We start from the raw sequence: 12,858 nt of genomic DNA, 5'->3' as shown, positions 1-12,858 counted from the left end.
TCTGTTATGAATAATGCGGTTGAAAGATTTGCAGACTTGCTATGAAACACGCCCCTCTCAACTCAACTGAGCCTTTGAGTTTGAGTCAAAACAGAATGCATGAAATTGAAAGTAAAAATGACTCTGTTTTGCAGTTTGTAATTGTGTGCATTGGCGCTTCTCTCTGTTCGTTTCCCGCACTCTTTTTTTCTGGCTACGTGAATGGTTGGTAACTTTATGGAAAAAGGAATTAAATTGCACACAAATTTAAGTAATTTCAACCATCTGGCCAGTAAGAAATGAATCACTGATTCAGACTCAGAGGAGAAGAGCTATGAGTCATAAACTGATCAATCACCAAATTGAGCTACTGCAAAAATCATTTGAATTTTCGAGTGAAATCACCTGTCTGGAAACATAAAAGTCCTGAATTTCACAAATACTTTTTGTGGGTTTTGGGAGATCTGATTCTGAGACATGTATGCATACATGTGCAGAGAGAAGATCGATACCATAACTTAACTATTAAAAATCAAACCCTCTTCCTCTGTCTGATTTATTTTGTTTATCATTATCATTATGTCTTATTAACTATCTTTTGACCTTGTTCGCTTCATCACTATTCTGTATGTGTCCAGCATAAGTATTAGAGGTGATGAATATTAATTGGTTAAATTGCAACTCTTTCTGTGCCTGTTGAGGTGATCCTGCCAAAAGGATGCAGCATTTTTAGGTTTCACCCTGATGTCATGATTGATTTTTTGGCAGTTGATTCCCCCCCCCCCCCCCCCCCCCCCAATTTTGCTCAATTCTGCATCTTTTAGTTTTACTGAAAGTATCCTGATATATATATATATATATATATGATATATTCAATTCTTGAATTTGTCTTTATGAATTTTTTTTCTTCATTTTTCTTCATTGATTGCTTTTGTTCTTGCCAATTATAAATTATTGGTTTTAAAAAATTTAATTCTTAAAGGTATGCTATTGAGTATTGTACATATTTGCATGGAACACTACATGTATATATGTGCTTCAGGGAGGAGTCACCAACATGGCTTGGAGATTCAAAGTTTCCAAATATAAAAATGCTGCTCCAAAGTTTCCAAAGAAAGAGGTTAGTACATGTATACATGTGCAATTAGTTGCTCTGAAATAATGTTCTCCCTCAGTGGAGTGCTGAATTATAGTACTTACATGTACAATGCCATTTAAAAAAACCCACCTTTTTTAAAGCTGGGAAAAAGTGTGTGTGTGTGTGCGTGTGATGTAGGTTTACATGAACTTGAATTTTGTTTGAGATCAACTACTGGAGCATATTTACCTATATGAAGAACAATAATCAAAGTAGTCATTAATTTTTTTGTTTTTTTGTATTTTGTATTGCTCAGACAGGTTTTTTTAAACTTCTTGCTTGGTTTTGTTAACACTAACAGGAGCTCATTCACGATGTTCCTGTGGGAAATGCAACTCATTCATGTGGCAACCACATCAAAGCCAGCTGTGTCTACATGGCCTTCAATACAGACTCATCCAGTGAGTGGATCTCTTATTGTTCATAGCATGAGTGTGTGTGTGGTAGCATAAGATCACATTGCATGTTCTTGAGGGACTAAATCTCTTATGATAGGGGTTAGTGTGTGTGTATGTGTGGCAGCATAAGAGCACATTGTATGTTCATGAGGGACTTCTCTTATGATAGGTGTGTGTGGGGGGGGGGGGGTAAGTGTGGGGCAGCGTAAGAGCACATTTTATGTTCATGACTGATGATGAGGGACTTCTCTTATGATGGGGGTGTGTGTGTGTGTGTTTGTGTGTGTGTGTGTGGCAGCATAAGAGTACATTGTATGTTCATGAGGGACTTCTCTTATGATAGGGGTGAGTGTTTGTTTGGGTGAGTGTGTGTGTGTTTGTGTGTGTGTGGGGGGCAGCATAAGAGCACATTGTATGTTCATGAGGGACTTCTCTTATGATACTGATAGGGGTGAGAGTGTGTGTGTGGGGGGGGGGGGGCAGCATAAGAGCACATTGTATGTTCATGAGGGACTTCTCTTATGATAGGGGTGAGTGTGTGTTTGGGTGAGTGTGTTTGTGTGTGTGTGTGTGTGGGGGGGGGGGGAAAGGGGCAGCATAAGAGCACATTGTATGTTCATGAGGGACTTCTCTTATGATAGGGGTGAGTGTGTGTTTGGGTGTGTTTGTGTGTGTGTGTGTGTGGCAGTATAAGAGCACATTGTATGTTCATGAGGGACTTCTCTTATGATAGGGGTGAGTGTGTGTTTGGGTGAGTGTGTGTGTGTGGGGGGCAGTATAAGAGCACATTGTATGTTCATGAGGGACTTCTCTTATGAAAGGGGTGAGTGTGTGTGTGGTAGCGTAAGACTAAGAGCACATTGTATGTTTTATGAGGGACTTCTCTTATGATAGGGGTGAGTGTATGTGTGTGTGTGTGTGTGTGTGTGTGTGTGTGTGTGTGTGTGTGTGTGTGTGTGTGTGTGTGTCAGCATAAGAGCACATTGTATGATCATGAGGGACTTCTCTTATGATAGGGGTGCAGTGTGTGTGTGTACAAGAGTACATTGTATGTACATGAGGGACTTCTCTTATGATAGGGGTGAGTGTGTGTGTGTGTGGCAGCATAAGAGCACATTGTATGTTCATGAGGGACTTCTCTTATGAAAGGGGTGAGTGACTGTGTGTGTGTGTGTGTGTGTTTGGCAGCATAAGAGTATTAGACTAACAGCACATTGTATGTTCATGAGGGACTTCTCTTATGATAGGTGTGAGTGTGTGTGTGTGTGTACGTGTGTGTGTACGTGTGTGTGTACGTGTGTGTGTGTGTGTGGTTGGCAGCATAAGAGTATTAGACTAAGAGCACATTGTATGTTCATGAGAGACTTCTCTTATGATAGGGGTGAGTGTGTGTGTGTGTGTGTGTTTCACTGTGTGTGTGGAGGTGTGTGTCACTGTGTGTGTGTAAGTGTGTGACAGCATAAGAGCGCATTGCATGTTCTTGAGGGACTTCTCTTATGATAGGGGTGTGTGTGATGATGAGTTTGAGTCTTATTGTTTAAAGTTTGAAAGAGACATTGTAAATTGGTAATGATAATTGTGCCCTATCAATAGTTTGTATTTGTTGTATTCCCACTGCATTATAAAGCTTGTATTAGTTGCCGGTTGCTAGGGAAGCAAATGTTGTGCTTATAGTGCCTAAAAAATGTTTTTAAATGGATCAGGCTAAGCCCGGAATTGTGACTATAATAGTATAAATTCCAACAGGCATTAGTATTCTCTCTCTCTCTCTCTCTCTCTCTCTCTCTCTCTCTCTTTCTCTTTTTCTCTCTTTCTCTCTCTCTCTCTCTCTCTCTCATGCGTGCAGGTGTATGTATGTTTTACAAAATCACTTGATATATACATTTTGATGTTATGAATTACTACTGTATTTAGACTGTTGTGATCTTTCAGATGGAGGTTCACTCGGCTACTTACCACTAAATGCTCAAGGTCGCATTTTAAGTGAGCTGTGCTATATCCATGCACATGGAGGTATTTAAAGTATTTGTTTTTTGTTGGCAAACGTTTATGTAAGTGTGTCAGTTATTTTCTTTTGGGTGGATGTGTACACATATGCAAGTTTCTTTAGAATTAGATGCTTTTCCCAGTGATGGAATATCATCAATTAATGAAAGTTAAATGAAAGTAACATGTTGTTTCTTTGGTACTCTGTGCTTATACATCCTTTCACAAAGCTAATTCTCCTGATATACTATTGAAGTGTGTGTTTATGTCACTATTAGTGCATTAGTGCGCGTTTAGCGATTATGTTTGTACGCGTTTGTGTTTGTTTTCAATTCTGTATCCGTTTTTTATGGATGTTTTTGTTTGCATCCAGATTTGTTCCTTTGTAAGCTCATTTAAGTATCAATAAAATTTGTCAAAATAGAATACAGTATGTAGAACTGAAAACCTTCCAAGATGATTCAATTATCATTTTGCCCTCTGCAGACTTTGTTTCTGATCTGGACTTCTCACCATTTGATGATTATATGCTGGCCACTGGATCTCAGGATACCACAGTGAGTTAATTTGAAGAATCGTGTTTGTTTCTCCAAGTTTGTTCCTTGTATTCCTTCTTCAACTATCCTTTTCCATTACTTTTGGGGTGGGGGGGGGGGGGGCAATAGGGGTCTGCTATTGTTATTTATTTTCATTCTTGAAGTTTATAATGGAACTGAATTCAATAAATAAATAAATTGATTTTAGCTTGTTTTGAATGTGTGCTTGAAGCTTCACCATTGATGATATTCTTAATTAATTCTTTTTTTTTTTTTTACTTTACAGTTTACGATGTTAGTTTGTCATACATATGTCTCCTAAAAATTTCATCTTTCGTTAGGATCTTAAGTACATCTGATTTTTTTCGACAGATTAAAGTGTGGTTGCTTCCAGAAGAGAGTAGCATGGAGAACGTGTCAGAACCAGCCGTCATGTTGCCGCCACAGGACCGACGTATTGAGAACGTTCTGTGGCACCCCACAGCAGAGGGGGTGCTAGCTGTTTCTACAGATACTTGTGTCAAGCTTTTTGACGTGGCAGCAGCTGCAGAAAAGTCAGGTTTGTTGCAGTATTTTCTTTTTCTTTAGGCCCATTGGACAATAAAATTATGAAAAAGAAAAAAATGAAACAATGATAAAAAATAGGTAGAGTTTTAAATGTTCTACTACATTCTATCTGAGCATGACTCTGTTCTGTGTTAGGTGTCGACTGTCGTGTCACTTTCTGTCGTTAAAAAAGGAAGGGGGGTACTGATTTAGCTTTTAATGGTGCAACATCTTTTATGCTTGCGGTTGTTTTTGTAGCTGCAATATTTGAAGCTAGTATTGTTTTGTTGCCTCCTTGGTTTAAGAAGCTTGGAGGCTATCAGAGGCTTATGGTGTTTTTTCTTTGAATATGGTTCAGAGCTGTAAATGTACATTGTTTTCTTTAATGTAGCCTTCACAGAGCATGGGGATCAGGTACAAAACATGTCGTGGAGAGGCAATGGATCTGTCATGGTGACAACCTGCAAAGACAAGAAGATGCGTATTCTTGATTTACGTGCGAACAAGCTGGTGCAGGTAAACTATATTTATTGTGGTAAACTATATTTACTGTAGCTTTGTTGGATGCATATATATTTTATCTACATGCAAACAAGCTAGTTCGGGTAAACTAAATTTACAGTGCCAGGCTTTGTTGTTGAGTCACTTGAGAAAAAGTGACTCTATGTAATCGGTCAGTGTTAGTCTGTCCGGCCGGCCGTCCGGCCGGCCGTCCGTAGACACCACCTTAACGTTGGACTTTTCTCGGAAACTATCAAAGCGATCGGGCTCATATTTTGTTTAGTCCTGACCTCCAATGACCTCTACACTTTAACGATGGTTTCGTTGACCTTTGACCTTTTTCAAGGTCACAGGTCAGCGTCAAAGGAAAAATTAGACATTTTATATCTTTGACAAAGTTCATCGGATGTGATTGAAACTTTGTAGGATTATTCTTTACATCAAAGTATTTACATCTGTAGCCTTTTACGAACGTTATCAGAAAAACAAGGGAGATAACTAGCCTTTTCTGTTCGGCAACACACAACTTAACGTTGGGCTTTTCTCGGAAACTATAAAAGTGACCGGGCTCAAATTTTATGTGAACGTGACTCATTGTGTTGTGAATAGCAATTTCTTCCTGTCCATCTGATGCCTCATATAATATTCAGAACTGCGAAAGTGACTCGATCGAGCGTTTGCTCTTCTTGTTTTAGGATTATGTATCCTAAATTCTTCAGTAATGGTGTGGTGTTGAAGAAAGAAATAACAGAGATGGAGTATGTGTGCTAGGTTGAAATGTAAAATGCTAGCAGGTGCTTTCAGTTGCCAAATAAGGAGAATGATGGAGGTTCTCCAGATTTAACTTAACCCTGCAATGACAGGAAACACATTGATGCACACATACAACATTACTCAGAAAACCTTAAGCAAACAAGCGTTGCTGCATTACCATTTGGAGTGTTCGGTGGAAATCATGTTCAAGATTATCAAAAGATCATGCACTGGCCTTTCCTTTAGAGTGCAAGATGTAATCTACTGTCTACGCCGTATTTAAGCAACATCCCTTTGTTCTTCCCTCCCACCAAGACACAAATCATGAGCAGTCGAAAGGTAAATTAAAAAAAATGAAATAAGTACTTATTTTCATAACACAATTTGTCAAGTGTGGATAATTGCTGATTGTTTTGACCATGTTTTCTCATTTTGCAGGAATGGGCAGGTCATCAAAATGTGAAAGACACAAGGGTGCAGTGGCTTGGAAACACTGAATTCATCCTCTCCACAGGGTTCAGCATGGTAAGTGTAGCGGCTCACACGCAGTCAGTGTTGTTCTCAGGCCTCGGATTTGGTAACTGACAAATATTGTTTTGATCTGACGCATTGTTCTGGCACATCGCCGCATGGCTGGACGACCATCCGATAGTTTTGAGTTGCGGGATGTATTATGACAGAACAATGCTTTTGTAGTAAGGACATTTCAACCTAAACATATTTTCGATCGAGGTCCAAGTGACATTGTTATCGTCCTCTGTGCATTGTTTTGTTTCTCTGCTTTGTTGTTTTGGAAGGTTGTCCCTGCATTTGGTGAAAGACATCTCCACCCTTCATGCAGTATCTGCTTCCACAGATACACTCTTACCCACAACTTTGAATTAATCTTTTGCAAGGATTAATCCTCAAACACTCTTATGTACTGTGGAACCCTTCTTTTAAGACTTCCAAAAATCTGAGAAAATCAGTCTTTAAATGGGGGTAAATTTACAGAGGTAATGAACAAAAAACAGTCTTTAAATGGGGTTAAATTTACAGAGGTAATGAACAAAAAATCGGATAAAATTAGTCTTTAAATGGGGGTAAATTTACAGAGGTAATGAACAAAAAATCTGATAAAATTAGTCTTTAAATGGGGTTAAATTTACAAAGGTAATGAACAAAAAATCTGATAAAATCAGTCTTTAAATGGGGGTAAATTTACAGAGGTAATGAACAAACAATCTGATAAAACAAGGTCTTAAAATGGAGGAAGTCTTAAATTTGGAGGTCTTAACAGGGGGTTCCACTGTATTACAAAATGTTTCCACGGGAATGGATGTCCTAGTTCCTTTTATCCACGTTTTGCCTTTATCTGTATAGAGCCAGGAACGAGAGATCAAGCTATGGGACAACAGGAACCTGTCGTCAGCACTGACCACATTACCCGCTCTGGGATCCACTGGGTAGGAGACTTACAGTATTTGCAGACCTGGGAACCCATATGATTTCGCCGTATTTTGTAGGCTTGATTGTCTAGAATACGATCAGTACGGTCAGTGGAAAAAAAGACGACGAAACAAATTCCTAGACTACTTTTCTTCACAAGCCCATCCTGAAGCCGATCCAGTATTATGACACATGATTACAGTTTTTGTCAGTAAACATTGAAAAAAGCATTTGTTTTAAATATACAAGTAAACTAAATTAACGGTGTGACGGACGAGTGTGAAGCATTTTCAAATCATTGATGTTCAAATGCTGTGTGGAGTACACTCATTTTACTGAAAAGACACCAAGCTTGTTTGAGAATACTATAAGTGAAAAACAGGGGACCGTGAGGCCCCTCTAATGAGAGGACACCTCCAGTAAAGGACTCCTCAAGTAGTGTCTTTGTCTTTCAGTGTGGCCAAATTATACCTGTCATGACAGGCCAGTTGCAGTGTAGTGATACCCCCCGCGGGTTAGGGGGAAGAATTTACCCGATGCTCCCCAGCATGTCGTAAGAGGCGACAAACGGATTCTGTTTCTCCTTTTACCCTTGTTAAGTGTTTCTTGTATAGAATATAGTCCATTTTTGTACAGATTTTAGTCAAGCAGTATGTAAGAAATGTTAAGTCCTTTGTACTGGAAACTTGCATTCTCCCAGTAAGGTCATATATTGTACTACGTTGCAAGCCCCTGGAGCAATTTTTTTATTAGTGCTTTTGTGAACAAGAAACAATTAACAAGTGGCTCTATCCCATCCCCCCCCTTTCCCCGTCGCGATATAACCTTGAACGGTTGAAAACGACGTTAAACACCAAAGAAAGAAAGAAAGTGTAGTGACACACTTGGCTGGTCACAATTAGGGTGCTCTTTCGTCACAGGTACCACTGTCATGACAGGCCAGTTGCAGTGTAGTGACACACTTGGCTGGTCACAATTAGGGTGCTCTTTCGTCACAGGTACCACTGTCATGACAGGCCAGTTGCAGTGTAGTGACACACTTGGCTGGTCACAATTAGGCTGCTCTTTCGTCACAGGTACCACTGTCATGACAGGCCAGTTGCAGTGTAGTGACACACTTGGCTGGTCACAATTAGGCTGCTCTTTCATCACAGGTACCACTGTCATGACAGGCCAGTTGCAGTGTAGTGACACACTTGGCTGGTCACAATTAGGCTGCTCTTTCGTCACAGGTACCACTGTCATGACAGGCCAGTTGCAGTGTAGTGACACACTTGGCTGGTCACAATTAGGCTGCTCTTTCGTCACAGGTACCACTGTCATGACAGGCCAGTTGCAGTGTAGTGACACACTTGGCTGGTCACAATTAGGCTGCTCTTTCGTCACAGGTACCACTGTCATGACAGGCCAATTGCAGTGTAGTGACACACTTGGCTGGTCACAATTAGGCTGCTCTTTCGTCACAGGTACCACTGTCATGACAGGCCTGTTGCAGTGTAGTGACACACTTGGCTGGTCACAATTAGACTGCTCTTTCGTCACAGGTACCACTGTCATGACAGGCCAGTTGCAGTGGAGTGACACACTTGGCTGGTCACAATTAGGCTGCTCTTTCATCACAGGTACCACTGTCATGACAGGCCAGTTGCAGTGTAGTGACACACTTGGCTGGTCACAATTAGGCTGCTCTTTCGTCACAGGTACCGCTGTGCATGGGGGATGGGAGGTCAGGTTCGGGAGAAGTTGGCTGGAGGGATGAGGCATCTGTTTGGAAGAGTTTTAATTTTGGAAAGCTTTCTGTGAAAGTATCCTTGGGGTTTTGATTTCATGATGTTTATTGTTGCCTTTTTCTCGTGTTTTTTTCTTTTCCTTCTTCTCCTTCATCTTCATCTGGTTTCTGTAATGATAATTGTACAAATGACTCGGTACTCAGATAACATCTGGGTGAAACCGGGTCCTGACTGCTAGTTCATACATGTGTTTAAAGTTGAGCATTCGACGGGCGCAGTGGCGTGGTGGTAAGACGTCGGCCTCCTAATCGGGAGGTCGGGAGTTCGAATCCCGGTCGTTGCCGCCTGGTGGGTTAAGAGTGGAGATTTTTTCCGATCTCCCAGGTCAACTTATGTGCAGACCTGCTAGTGACTTAACCTCCTTCGTGTGTACACGCAAGCACAAGACCAAGTGCGCACGAAAATGATAATGTAATCCATGTCGGAGTTCGGTGGGTTATGGAAACACGAAAATACCCAGCATGCCTACTCAACGAAAGCGGAGTGAAGCTGACTATGCTCTCAGAGTATAGTTTGGGGAACCCAAATGGGCAAACGAGCTCACACGTATCCAGAAAATTCTGGAACGCTGAAGAAGAAGAAGAACGCACTTTTACTGCAGCGAGCACATTATAGTCGCTTATTCCTGCTTCTTAGTATATCTCAGGTGCCAGGAGACAGGCACTAACCGTTGTTGTCTATATTTAGAGACGCTTACTTCCCTTTGTTTATTGAATCGTGTAATTCAACTCAACTCAACTCAATTTTTTATTGGTGCTCTGCCTAGCTTGGCGATTGATTGATTGATTGATTTCTTGCTTGATTGCTTGCTTGCTTGATGGATGGATGGATGGATGGATGAATGGATTGATTGCTTGCTTGCCTTCTCAACGAAAGCGAAGTGAAGCTGACTATGCTCTCAGAGTATAGTTTGGGGAACCCAAATGGGCAAACGAGCTCACCAGAAAATTCTGAAACACTGAAGAAGGAGAAGTTGAGCATTAAGTAAAATAATTGTTCAGGAGTTTTTTTCTTTTCTTTTTTCAGTGCCTTGATGTGCTTTTTTGATCCAGACACGAGCATGGCGTTCTTGGCTGGAAAGGTGAGAGAAATAAGACAAAATGATTTCTATTTGTTATCTTTTCAATCAGGCTGGTTCATTGCTTTGTTGTTTAACTTTTTCAGTTTCTGTCTGCCGTCGTTGTTGGTGGAAGTGCCCTATGGTTCAAGTATAAAGCAGACAAAATGTATTAATTCCAAACACCATCGCCGTAAAATCTGAAAGGAAACATTGTGTAGACTCTCCTCAGTGTCTGAACACCCCTGTGTGCATCCATGCGCATGATAAAGAACCCAAGTTCACAGCGAAAGCCTCAGGGATTGGAAACACCAATACACGCATGCAGGAAAAATAAGAAAAAATGGGCAGTGTCGTACTGCATGGCAGCTCGCTTACCCAGTGAGAAAGTAGCCCGAATTTCCATGAGGGTTACCTCACAGGACTATAACAAATCTTATCTTATCTTATCTTACTTTTTAATGGACAGATCCTTTGTTTCAGGGTGATAACAGCCTACGCTTCCTGGAGCTGACAGAGAAAACTCCATATTTGACGGAAGGTATGAGCAGAATATTTGAAAGTTGCATGAAAACATTTTAATCAAATTACAGCCCTTTTTTCCGCACAGATCTACAGGCTCTGGCACACTTGTCCAATTGCTAAATACATTTTTGTTTTCAAGTTAGTGCAATCCTGGTGCCATCATCTCATTGCATGTGCCATCAACCTTGTCATTTACCAGGCATAAGATTTTTTTTTTTTAATCAAAGCTCACGGGTCATTCTTGAGATTCCACACATTTCAGCAGATTGCACACAATTCTGCATTCTGGGGGTTTTCAGAAAAAAATGTCTTTAGATTGGGGAGTGGGAGGGGAGTTTGCTTTGAGGATTATCTTTATAATTTTTCGATTTTATACCTATTTAGTCACATACAGATTTTACTTCAACAAAATTGTATTGGGGAGTGGGAAGGGGGATAATGGTTTGAAGCTTATTTTTACAATTTGATGATTTCATGCCTGTTTAGTCACATACAGATTTCACTTAAAAAAAAATGTTTTGGGGTATACTTTGAGGCCTTTTTAATTTTTTTTATTTTGTTACTTGCATACCTGTTTAGTGACATGAAAATTTCACTGCCCTGACAGGTATGGCGGACAGAACGGAGCAAATCAAGGGTGCAGCAGTGGTGCCTAAGCGGGCAATGGACCTGATGAGTGGAGAGGTGGACAGAGTCCTGCTGCTGGCCAAAAACTCCATCATATCTGTGCCTTACATTGTGCCTAGAAAGGTGGGGCTGCGTTTTGTATGTTGTAATATTAGTGCGAGTGAGTGTTGGAGTGCGAGTGGGTGTGTGCGCGGGTCTGTGTGTATGTGTGTGTGTGTGTGTGTGTGTGCGTGTGTGGAGGGAGCGTGTGTGTGTGTGTGTGCATGCATGCATGCATGTGTGTGTCCGTGGATTCTAGAATAAAAACTGCTAAAGTGATTCACAGACCAGACTAATTAGGTGAAGGGGTAGTAAAGTTTTTGATGCTCTTGGCAGTTGTAGTGGACGGTTTGTTGATGAGTGTGTGTGTGTTTGGGGAGGGGGGGCTTGGTGTGAATGCAAAAGTGATCTATTTTTCTTTCCCTTTGTTTCCATTTTGCCACAATGTGGGCTGACTTTGTTTATTCACTCAGTTAACTGGCAAGTGAGGGCTTTATGTCATTTTTGTTCATGGTGGTGAGATTTCTGTGTCTGTGTTTCTTCCGCTTCTTCTGCGTTCATTGAATTCAACTCCCATGTACATCTTTTGCTTTTTTGTACGTATGAGCTTTTGCACATGTGGCTGGTGTTTTTTCTTCGCCGTTTTGACAGTCATACGATCCATTTTAGGGAGAATCTGTGCTATTGAAATAACTAACACAGCCTTCCTCATCATTCCAGTCGTACAGAGACTTTCACTCAGACCTGTACCCCGACACCGCCAGCGGAGAACCAGCGGTGTCAGCACAGCAATGGTTCAATGGTCAAGACGTCCTGCCTCCCTCAGTGTCTCTGACTCCAAACAAAACACTCATCAAGCATGAGAGAAGGGGAGCACTGTTTGGGTCGTCAGGTGGGAGTGGCGGAGCACAGGCCCAGGTGAAAAAGACTGGGGCACCATCTTCTGCTGTTGCCGAGACAGAGCAGGTACATTGGAACCCCCCACCCCACCCCCTGGACCGGCACGGTTGGCCTAGTGGTAAGGCGTCCGCCCCATGATCGGGAGGTCGTGGGTTCGAACCCCGGCCGGGTCATACCTAAGACTTTAAAATTGGCAATCTAGTGGCTGCTCCGCCTGGCGTCTGGCATTATGGGGTTAGTGCTAGGACTGGTTGGTCCGGTGTCAGAATAATGTGACTGGGTGTGACATGAAGCCTGTGCTGCGACTTCTGTCTTGTGTGTGGCGCACGTTATATGGCAAAGTAGCACCGCCCTGATATGGCCCTTCGTGGTTGGCTGGGCGTTAAGCAAACAAACAAACAAACAAACAAACAAACCCCACCCCCTACCCCCTTTTAAGACTCCCTTCCTTTTAAGACATGATTTTCTCAGATTTTGTGAGAATGACCTCTGTAAATTTACCCTTATTTTAAGACTCTCTCCTATTTAAGACCTGACTTTCTCAGATATTGAAGTCTGATGAAGGGGGTTCTACTGTAAGGACAATGTTTTATCTGTGGGAGCTTTGTCTTGGTGGAGAAAGATGTTTTGATCAGCCATTTTGCCTTGGATAAAG

The 12,858-nt window shown here is 41.4% G+C and overlaps 1 protein-coding gene across 1 annotated transcript in view; it reads left to right on the top strand.

Moving 5' to 3' along the window:
- Positions 1-12,858, top strand: part of LOC138968756 (coronin-7-like) — a 36,079-nt gene that overhangs the window by 156 nt on the left and 23,065 nt on the right. The window contains exons 2-13 of the mRNA XM_070341397.1: positions 1,022-1,099; positions 1,419-1,518; positions 3,448-3,528; positions 3,988-4,058; positions 4,410-4,596; positions 4,975-5,099; positions 6,276-6,362; positions 7,200-7,282; positions 10,082-10,136; positions 10,596-10,653; positions 11,245-11,387; positions 12,024-12,269. Of these exons, the coding sequence (XP_070197498.1) occupies positions 1,037-1,099; positions 1,419-1,518; positions 3,448-3,528; positions 3,988-4,058; positions 4,410-4,596; positions 4,975-5,099; positions 6,276-6,362; positions 7,200-7,282; positions 10,082-10,136; positions 10,596-10,653; positions 11,245-11,387; positions 12,024-12,269 (1,299 nt within the window). The 5' untranslated portion in view covers positions 1,022-1,036. The remainder of the gene's footprint in view (positions 1-1,021; positions 1,100-1,418; positions 1,519-3,447; positions 3,529-3,987; positions 4,059-4,409; positions 4,597-4,974; positions 5,100-6,275; positions 6,363-7,199; positions 7,283-10,081; positions 10,137-10,595; positions 10,654-11,244; positions 11,388-12,023; positions 12,270-12,858) is intronic.

Source organism: Littorina saxatilis, linkage group LG6 (assembly GCF_037325665.1).
Source record: "Littorina saxatilis isolate snail1 linkage group LG6, US_GU_Lsax_2.0, whole genome shotgun sequence".
Classification (NCBI taxonomy): domain Eukaryota; kingdom Metazoa; phylum Mollusca; class Gastropoda; order Littorinimorpha; family Littorinidae; genus Littorina; species Littorina saxatilis.
The sequence above is the reverse complement of the archived record's forward strand: the minus strand, read 5'-3'. Positions and strand labels throughout refer to the sequence as shown.